At 36.7% G+C, this 9,887-nt stretch overlaps 3 protein-coding genes across 8 annotated transcripts in view; all 3 read right to left on the bottom strand.

Annotated features, from left to right (window-relative positions):
- LOC104814630 overlaps positions 1-3,384 on the bottom strand; it is a 5,409-nt gene extending 2,025 nt beyond the window's left edge. Inside the window, exons 1-2 of the mRNA XM_019203831.1 lie at positions 2,387-3,384; positions 5-1,814 (exon numbers count right to left, since the gene is read on the bottom strand). Coding sequence (XP_019059376.1) covers positions 5-1,739 — 1,735 coding nt within the window. The 5' untranslated portion in view covers positions 1,740-1,814; positions 2,387-3,384. The remainder of the gene's footprint in view (positions 1-4; positions 1,815-2,386) is intronic.
- Positions 3,385-7,825: 4,441 nt separating this feature from the next.
- Positions 7,826-9,607, bottom strand: LOC104814608. 6 transcript variants are annotated; one of them, XM_010542742.1, is made up of 8 exons: positions 9,373-9,607; positions 9,199-9,287; positions 9,024-9,119; positions 8,840-8,934; positions 8,714-8,754; positions 8,533-8,616; positions 8,187-8,351; positions 7,826-8,090 (listed from the first exon to the last, which is right to left on the bottom strand). In XM_010542742.1, exons 1-7 carry the CDS (start codon positions 9,505-9,507, stop codon positions 8,202-8,204), a joined length of 690 nt encoding a protein of 229 aa, XP_010541044.1. In that variant the 5' UTR covers positions 9,508-9,607; the 3' UTR covers positions 7,826-8,090; positions 8,187-8,201. The 6 variants fall into 6 exon arrangements, with proteins under 6 accessions (XP_010541044.1, XP_010541053.1, XP_010541059.1 ...); XM_010542751.1 differs by having other exon boundaries at positions 7,826-8,087; XM_010542757.1 differs by having other exon boundaries at positions 7,826-8,027.
- Positions 9,608-9,768: 161 nt separating this feature from the next.
- Positions 9,769-9,887, bottom strand: part of LOC104814598 (tetraspanin-5) — a 1,410-nt gene continuing 1,291 nt past the window's right edge. Inside the window, exon 3 of the mRNA XM_010542719.1 lies at positions 9,769-9,877. Within this exon, the coding sequence (XP_010541021.1) occupies positions 9,865-9,877 (13 nt within the window). The 3' untranslated portion in view covers positions 9,769-9,864. The remainder of the gene's footprint in view (positions 9,878-9,887) is intronic.

Genomic DNA, 9,887 nt, shown 5'->3' with positions numbered 1-9,887 from the left:
GCGTCGATCTCTGCAATCGGGTAATCTTTCACGTTTCCCTGCATTAACGACATCGCCTCGATGGCAGAAAGGTAAGAGAGTTTCAACGGCTCCATGTTCATAACGCGGGAGAGACGGGTAGAAATCAAGATGTGAGTCTCGCAGCCAAACCGGGGGAGAAGATCCATCACGAGCTTCGAATCCCACCAGTCCTTTTCACTCTCGAGGTTATCGATTATAACCAAGAACGGTATATTTCTCATCAGCTCTTTCCTGATTCGGGAAATCGCTGCCTCTTCTTGCTCTTCGAAGCTCTTCGTTCGGGTTTTGTCAGAACAGTTCTCTACTCCGACATCGACTTCCAAATACTGATAAAGATTCAGATAGTTCTGCCTGATATATCGGCTCTCACCGCCTATCCATAGAACCATCTTATACCTCTGATGATGCCGGTATGCGAATTCCAGAAGCAGCTCAGTTTTTCCGATCCCTGAATCGCCCGAAACGCAAGCTACACCCTTACCATATGCGACTTTCATTGACCGTTTCCTCCTCGGATTCTGCCCTACCTTCCCTTGCTGTTTCTGCTGCAACCGAGAAGGAAGATCTGTACTTTGCATCTCGATCTCCTTCTCTGACTCCTTCCACACCACTTTCTCTTTGCCCTTCTTCTGCTTTTCATCCGCTGGACCGTTCTTGTTCCACCCGAGCGTCACATTCTTCCTTCTTGGCCTCGCTTTTAGCTCAAAGTAATCCCTCTCGGAATCTCGGGCAATGTCCCCGAATAGAAAGAACTCTAGCTCGGATAATTCCTTCTTCCTCCCTACAAAATTCTCGTTACGAGGGTATGGAAATTCTTCCTTCTCTGCCTTATCCCTCCATTTCGTCAACCGTTCCACAATACTTCTCCTTCCTAATCTCATTGCCAACAATGTCACTGCCCTGAATATACAGTCTCTCCAGTTACCTTCATGAGCTTCGAGTTTCCACTCGTCAACCCGAGAAAGCCCGTGAACAGCTTCCTTCCACTCTTTCTCGATCCCTCCATACAAAACCCACAATTCGCCTCCTTGTTTCTCCCACAAGTCGCCTCGTTTTTCGACTATATCTCTCACGAGGCAGTCACCGGGAGATAGGTCGAAGAAAATGGGCACCAGATTCTTCTTGCTCAAGAAAAAACGTAACTCCTCTATCGTATACGGATTCTTGAATGACTTTCTCGTGAGAATGATAACCCCGAAAGAGGCACTGTCCATCGCTCTTTCAACTATCCTGTGTTTCCGAGAACTCTTGCAACGGAACCTGTCCGACATGAAACAACTCATACCTTGAACTTCGAGCTCCGCCCGGAGCCAACCCGCAAAGCGCAACAGAGAAGGCTTTCGCCCGTGCAGTCCTATGAACACGTCGCAGCATCTCATCCTGTTATACGACGATGTCTGAAACTGGATTCCAGTTCTCGAATTCGAGATGCCACTGGTGGAAGCAACACGATCAGGCTTACGAGGAACAGAGAATCCAGGATCTTCTTGAAGCTCCATGTCCTGGAAACCGGAACTGAAGCTAAGAGGCTCGAACCTGTCGTGTTGAGCATCTGACAACGTCGATTCCGATCGTTCTTGTTGAGGTTTTGGCGATCTGGGGGAGAAAAACGGAGACTGGTTAGCTGAGATGAACGCAGTGGATGAAGAAGAAGACATGTTCCTCGTCGTTTTTGCACATAGTTGTCCGAATCTGGAACTGTCGTCTCGTGAATCCATGCCCAGATTTCTTCCTCCTTTCTTGAAAGTCTACCAAATCCCATAAATCCAACCTATGAATCCATCGACGCCAATCTGAATCGGACAACACCCAAAAATAGAACACAAGAAACCAGATTTCAGTCAAACGGTACAAAATCCGTCAAATCACCAGCAATATGAAACCGCTGCTTTCAAATTAAAACATCAAAAACCCAAAAAAGCAAAGGGGGTTTATGGGTGTTACAGGATATGGAGGAACAGAACAAGAACAGTAACAGAGCGCATAAAAGGGAGAAATTTCACAGAGCAAGCTTTGGACAAACAGAAACCCTAGAAAGGGAGATTACCAAGTTGAAGTCTTTTGCATATAAATTTGGTAAGAACGGAATAAATGGCGATGGAATTCCCAATTTACCATAACTCCATTCAATCTAAATCTACGTTAGCTTTAAAAGCACACCGAAAACCCAAGAGGAAAAAGGGGGGGAAAGCGCTTCGTAAGAGCAAATAGGGGAAATCATAGCTTCTTTCTTTTAGGGAAAAAATAACTTATTTACGGAATCGCGGATCTAAACAGAGCGGAGAAATACAATAATTTTTTTTATAAAAAAAAACACGAAATTTCTTATTTCTTCTGTTACATAGATTCAGATCTGAGAACTTACATGGCTTGGTGTCCTGAAGCGAAGAACGAATTAGCGGATCTAGAACTCTGAAACTTCGAGAACCAATCAAAACCCAGCTACCGAAGACGAAGGACAAACCCCAAGAAAGATTTCAGATTTGGGAAGAACCCGAAAATCTATGGATTCTAGGGTTTTCAGAGTAACTGCAGAACGACAAAGCGGCTCGATTAAAAACGACAGGAGCGGCCCATTCAGAAGCTCAACCAGATAGTAAAGAGCTGAAAACGAGAGGAAGATAGGGAGAGGGAGAGAGAGAGAATAAGAACACAGACACTGTAGCTTTCACAGAGGAGAAGTCGAAGGGCATTGCCATTTACAGATGGACTTGAAAAGGACTCTAGCTTTTTTGGTTTTTTCAAAAATGGGGCAGACAAAGTTGCGATTTTTTATATATAGAAAGTCAAGAAATGGGATTTTGATCGGAACCCAGAAGATAACCCACCAAAAATCTGCGATTTCGATCAATGCCCGAAGAGAGAAATCGGAGGAGTTTGAGTTTTGCTGAAAGAATGGCACGAGAACAGGAACGAAATCGGGTGGAAGCTCACCTCTATTCAAGATATAATAATAAGCATTCCATTTTCACAGGTAATGTTTTCAAATTCCCAGGAGAACACAGTGATGGGGCTCTTATCCAAAACACAGAAGCACAGGGCACTGTCTAATCACAAAAACTCCTCTCTCTCTCTCTCTCTTACAGAGATCTTCTATTGTCTCTTTTTGTCTGAACACTGTTCAAAGGATGAAGGAGAGACAGGGATTGGGAGAAGTGTATAAAAAAAAAGGTTTTTTTATTTTTTATTTTTTCTCTTGAGACCTAAAAAGGAGATCAAACGAGGTATGGCTCGTGGGCTCCACAGTTACAAGTTCTTTCTCCCGTTGTTCTTCCTCGGCTTCTCGATTCCCTCCCTCGTGAGCAATGGTTTCCTGAACGCACAAAGATGTTACCGCAATCACATCTCCAGCCAGGACATGGGTGTCACTGTGTCTTTTTCATCTCTCTTTTTACTCGTTTAAATTAATGATTTTTTTTTAATTAAAAAAATTCGATTTATTATCCACATTAATCAAACATTCATATAGCAATCATTATTATTATGTAAACACATTACAAAGTAGCCAGCTTTTTTGTATAGTAGTATGATCTTCTATCTATATCTCGAAGTCCTTCATGGTTTGAAAGTGGTATTCCATAATCCATGAAATTTTATATATATATATATATATAAACAAATATTTGAAATGTCAAAACTGTAGAATTCGAATTTTATAAAGCAACCAAACCCTCGAATACAAATAGAGGTTACAACCCATACACAAATATTGAATATGTAAAATCCTTATGAAACGTGTGAAAAATGATACCGGTTGTCTTATCCACCTAACTTTTATTATATGACAAATGTTTATTATAATTATTGTAATATGGAATCTATTATATAAGTAGCGTTTTGCGTAGTAATTATGATTAGTCGTGTTCACGACCATTGCCTTTTCAGTCCATGATTGAAGTAGACAGCGGCTCCCCACGATCATACTTCTATAATTTCCTCTTTTTTATGAATAATTAATCTTTCAATTTGTATTCATTTGAATTTACAAATAAAAAAGAATCCGCGTGTAAGAACAACAAAATAATAAAACGAAGGTAAAAATAAAGTCAATTATAATATATAGTTTTTTTCTAGTTTAGTTATTATCTTATAAGGTATATATAGATTTCAAAAATTATTTATCATACATTTATAAAATATATTATTGATATCATATGATTAGAAAAAAAAAATGGAATGCTACAATAGATGGGGACTTGGGGAGTGCATGGAATATTCAAATTTCTAGTGTGTTCCCATCTATACACACATGTGTATGTGTGCGTGTATATGTGCATGCATGTGAGAAATTTCTTTAAATCATTTTTTATATTTATAGTACAGCGAGCTTCCATGTAAAGTCGGTCCAAAAGACAAATTTGTTTGGACATGCTCACTCTCACATGCTCGCACGTGATCTTACGTACGGTGGAGATTCCCTCGTCCCCTGATCTTCCCGCTTGCCATCAACGCTTCAGATTCGCGCGTGTATCCACTCGCTCTCCACACACGTGGGACTTGTTAGATAGAATTTAGAAGGGAGCCCGCAAGTTTTGTTTCCGGGCCGTTATTACCACATGATTTTGTGTTTTTAATTTCGTTGTCGTCTTTTTTTTATTTTATGATTTTGTGTTGTAAGAAATTGGTATGTATCGTATGTAACTTTTGAGTATAAACCAGAATTATTTAATATTCGTTGCAAGATTATATAAATCGAAATTATGGCTATGAAAGGATTATAGTTATACTAAGCTAAATCAGAGTTATGATGATGATAAAACGTCATACATACTTTAATACAATACTAATAAAGGTTATTACTAACTTCGAAACGCAAATCCTTAAATGGAAGCCGGTTGAATATATGTATATATATATATAGTTATACAAATTGTTATTGTATCACATTAAAAAAAGCATACGATAATAGCTTGTGAAATCAATTAATAAAACACAATGAAAACAAGTAGATATTGGACGAGAGAGATAAAAATAGGAAGTGTGAACTTAGATCCTTTATTTATTTTTTTCCAAAGTGGTTTGGTGGCTGCTCAAATAGGAAATGAAATTCGCAATAATACAACCAGCTGTCCCTTCCTCCCTGCGGCACTCCATTTTCAACCTCATGTCTGTAATATTCGGACATTATTCACACGCACACACACGTACGTATACATATATACATATACATATATGTGTGTGTGACCAATTATTGAAGTGCCGGAAGATGTATACTCTTTTATTATATAATTTGTTTGTTTTTTTTTATGTGGCGGCATTAGAAAATAACACATGTGCAATGATAGATGTCGAAATCATTAAGTGATCTTTTTAATTTTTTTTTAAAAAAAGTATGGTTTATTTACTCTACGTAAATATCTTCAACGGTTGAGTTTGACAAAGTATTCTCATGTCCACACTTGCCTACATCTCAACCATTTGTGTCTTGGTGTTATATATATATGTATATATATGTGTATGTGTGTTGTGTTTTTGTGGTAAAATTCATTTGGTGTTTGAACTTTTAAGCCTTTTTTCTTTCTTTTTTTTGGTTGAAAGTTGGAAACTATAAAATATTCGGAAGTCGCATTGTGTAAAATCGTAGTGTTTTTGCACGAAAACCTAAATGTTGTGATCTTTTTTGTTTAGAATTTCCCTATTTTCATAAATTAATAAAACATTTAAAGATTGTTTAAATTTACAGATTTTGGCGCAGCCTATGTAAAGTTGTTTTTCCCCCTTAATTTTGGGATATTGGATGAATCAATATTATTGCAGCTTGTAAAAAAGGTTTAAGTTAAAACAAAACGTTCAATTTTTATATTAAATTTGATTTTATTAGATTTCAGTTCAGATCAATAAAAAAATACTCATTTTAAAAAAAATTATCATTTTCAATTTTTTTCGATAGCCTTTAATATTAAAATTAGGTTTGAATTCAATTTTTCAATTTTTAAGAACTATAATTAATTTTCATATCGAATTCCATTTACCGCTTTATTTTATTGTGGCAATTTTCCTCTTTGCTATATTAATTTAATGCATAAATTCATTGCGACCACAGTTTAAGTATGATAATCACTATATATATTACTTTGGGGTGGTCGTTTCGTTACGTTTATTCAGAATCAAATCATAAGGAACCGAAAAATACAGTATTTTTTCAAAAACCGAACCGAATCAAATAAAATCCGAAAAAATCGAAATTTTTTTCTCAAAATCTAAAATTTTTTTTAATAAAAAACGGAATTAAAACCGAACCAAATCGAATATAATATAATAACCGAATGATATATATGTTTGTAAAATAAAAAAAACCGAACCAAACCATTAATCGGAACCGAATACCAAAACCCTCACGCCTATTATTACTAATAGCACGAGATGCACGCGTTAAAAAAACGAGTGGGTTGTGTGTGTGTGTGTATGTGTGTATATATATATATAGAGAGAGAGAGATATTTATGTAAAGGTTTTCCGTCCATATTTAGAATTGTGTAGTTCAATGCTTGTTTTCTTGTACGACTGAAATATATATAAAAAAAATTTTACAATTCTAAACATTTATACTTAACTATGTTGTGGCAGAGAGAAAATTTAAAGGAAAAGATTCATTGTTGGAAATATAGATTAAATATTTGATATCTTTTTCGACAATGTTATTATTGGATTCAAAGACGTGTATACATATACATATATATATAATCATTATTATTATTAGTTTTTTTTTAGGTTGAGAAAGATGTAATAAACTGAAAATTATTATAAAAAAAATTATTCAAATATGATATAGCCCAACCGACAAAGCTTCGAATGTCGTCGTCTCGAGTATTTCTTTATTTTGTTTAAAATCATATAAAGGCTTTTGCATAATCACACTTTAACGTTAAGAGTTCAATATAATAACACCGTAAACTCGGAATCATTTCGAATAAAATTAAATTTAAATACATTGTCTTAACTCATTCGGCGATAACACGTAATGTGAACAGTATTCAATAGTCAGAGAGTCGCCAAGTGGGGTTGGATTATCTTTTAAATTATAAAAAAATAATAAAAACTCCATAGGGACAAAGAGCACGTTAATAGAGAGATGCCCCCAAACAAAATCTTAGTTTAATTAGTTAGCTAATTAATTAGTCCGTCCCTTTTGTTACATTTCTAAGCCTCCCTTAATGTCCTTGTCTCCTCGTGGGTCCTTTCGAACCTCATTTTTTTTAGTTCTAAATAATATATTTTTAAATAATGTTGAGGATATTTCTGGTATATATTATAATATATCTAAAATTTAAATTTTTATTGATACTATTTTGAAATCTTTTGTTCTCTCTCTATATATATACATATCATAAATTGGGATAAATACTGATAACTTCCTTTTAATCGGTTTCCGCCGTTAATATTGTATACAAAACACAATGTTATGTTTGTTTTAATTTAAGAAAAGAGTAGAGACGCCCATCGGAGACTGCTAATGACATTGGTTATCGATATATAATATGACGAGTTTTTATTGTGTATAAAAAAATTTAAAAATTGCAAATTGGTGTATTTTTTAAGATGACCGTTTCATGGCAAAGGCGAAATCTATTTTTAGGATGTTCTTCCAAATTAAAAAGTGTAACTTGTGAATTGTGACAAATAAGTAAAAGCTTACGTAGAAACTTCTACAACATTTATGGGCCGACTTTCTAGAACATCAGCACAAGTATAAAGCCCTCGAGAATGCGATTGCAAGATGTTATTAGTGTTTATTACTTCGGTCTAGGACTCGAGACAAATTGTTTACGTGAGTTTTGGATCATGGACTGTTATGCATGGAGGCTTCAACAAATTCTAACCCAAGATTGAAATTTAGGAAAATCCAGATTATGCAAAGTGTCAATTCACATTCAAATTCTCAAATTGTTTTTTGCATTTGTAAAAGGGTATAGAGTCGATGTCTCGCCATGTAGTGGCGGTTCCTGTACTTGCTGTATGCATGCCGTTGTAGGAGAACGACATTCCTTGTCTTGTTCCTGCAGAGACTGACGCAATGGTTCAGTTCTAGACATTGCCATGCTCTTGTACAATCTGTTCATCCTCTTCTTCTTCAACGGGACGAGTTGGAAGTGGAAATTTAGAGCTACGGAGAGGTCACACGAGATAATATTAGACAAAACATATCGAAGTGTTTGGGATCTTACTAATGTTTTGTTCTGTCAGTTGAACTTGGGACTGAGATAAAACTTTGGATCCCGGAAAAATCTGGCGAGGATCTCAGCCTTGTCGGAAGAGAGGTCGGTGTTCGCCAAAATGTCTTCTTTAGATGCTTTGGCAATTGCTTCTATTGAACCAATGGCTTGGTTCAGCTGAGATCAAAGGGAACCAGCAGTTAAGCAAAGTTCAATATAGGTACTAGAACATGATGTATTGAAGCAGGGGTGTGAACTTGATTTGCATAATTCAGAAGAAACTATTACCGAGAAACATGCGTTGTTTAGTATAGAAACACCACGATATCTCTAGAACAGTCATAAAAAAGATCATTACCGAGTGTGCATCGTGTTTTTCGATTCTGGGTATGGAGGTCATAACTCGGATGAACATCTCAACATCCTGCACCGAACGCTTTCTCTTCACATGCAAAAGAGAAAGCTGAAAACTTAGAATTCGCCAACACAGGCAGTATCGAAATGGATCATAACATTTATCGCTACTCGAGAAAGCATACCTCATCCTTGAGCTTTGATGCGGCGTCCTGCTGTTTGCAAGCTGCAGCAGCTCACACCACACTTTCATCAAATCAGTGTCACGGATGGAAATAGCAAACCTAAGAATATCGTGGTAATGATCGTACCGCCACGAGAGTGAGCTATCTTGACGATTTTTTCGAACCCCATCTCTGAATCAAGGACTGGTACAAATGATGGTTTCCCAATCTCCATCCCGTATCTTGGTCAAATCCAACAAAGTTATCATATTCATTTCGTTGAAAAGCTTCCATTTGAGAAGATGGAACACAAGTTGGTAATGCTACTCACTGGAAGTAGGATCGGACAAAAGAGTCGTTTTGCTCCTTACTTGAAAGGGTCACAACAACGTAGAGATTTCCAAATTGGGACTTCAACTTGTTCACTCTGGTTCAGGTTTATATCCAAATCAATCATCAGAAAACCAAAGAGGGAAAAATGGCTAAAGTAAACTAAGTTTTTTGACCTGTTGAAGATTGGGGCTACAATGGAGTAATCCCATTTCGTCACGAAGACGAAAGCCACGGATACGCCTCCGCAATTGAAGATCAAATCCTATGGAATTGAACAAGTAATTGAGCTCAAATGCACGAATCCGTAGTCGAATCAACCTTAGGGAATCGAAATTCGGACATAATACCGGAGCGATCGAGACAAAGTTGAGGCGGAACGAATTGGCGCTGAGAAACGCGGAAATGAAACCGATGAGCGAAGGCTGCTGTTCATCCTTCCAAGCGGTGTTCATCATACAAACTCCGGCGATATTTCCCGACATTGATCCAAACGATACTTCTCCGGCGAAGAAGAAGAAGAAGAAGAAGAGACCTGTGACTGTGACAGTGAGGTTCGGGGGGAAGAGGTGTCGGATTTTATACTCCCTTCCTTGCCCAGCGTCGTTTCTTTTCTTTTCTTTATTTCTCAAATTTAATTATACAATTAAATTATAATTTAATTTACACAAGATTTGAGGAGAAAATAGGAATACATAAAATGTGAAACTTTTTATATATATATATATATTAACATAATATTAAACAACAATATACATATATATAATATATATACAAACACTGAATACGAACTTTGACGATGAGACGACATGTTATCAGTAAAACCGGTTTCTTCCGCCGGTTCACCATCTCCACCTACACGACA

Source organism: Tarenaya hassleriana, unplaced genomic scaffold (genome assembly GCF_000463585.1).
Source record: "Tarenaya hassleriana unplaced genomic scaffold, ASM46358v1 Cleome1, whole genome shotgun sequence".
In the NCBI taxonomy this organism is placed as follows: Eukaryota; Viridiplantae; Streptophyta; class Magnoliopsida; order Brassicales; family Cleomaceae; genus Tarenaya; species Tarenaya hassleriana.
This window is presented reverse-complemented; position numbering and strand designations above follow the sequence as displayed.

Excerpts from the sequence above, each read along its gene's own strand:
- LOC104814608 (XM_010542731.1), bottom strand. The coding sequence starts at position 9,507 with ATGTCGGGAAATATCGCCGGAGTTTGTATGATGAACACCGCTTGGAAG. Across the intron at positions 9,288-9,372 it reads ACTTTGTCTCGATCGCTCCG|GATTTGATCTTCAATTGCGG; the intron begins GTATTATGTCCG and ends TCAATTCCATAG. Across the intron at positions 8,935-9,023 it reads TTTGTCCGATCCTACTTCCA|ATACGGGATGGAGATTGGGA; the intron begins GTGAGTAGCATT and ends GATTTGACCAAG.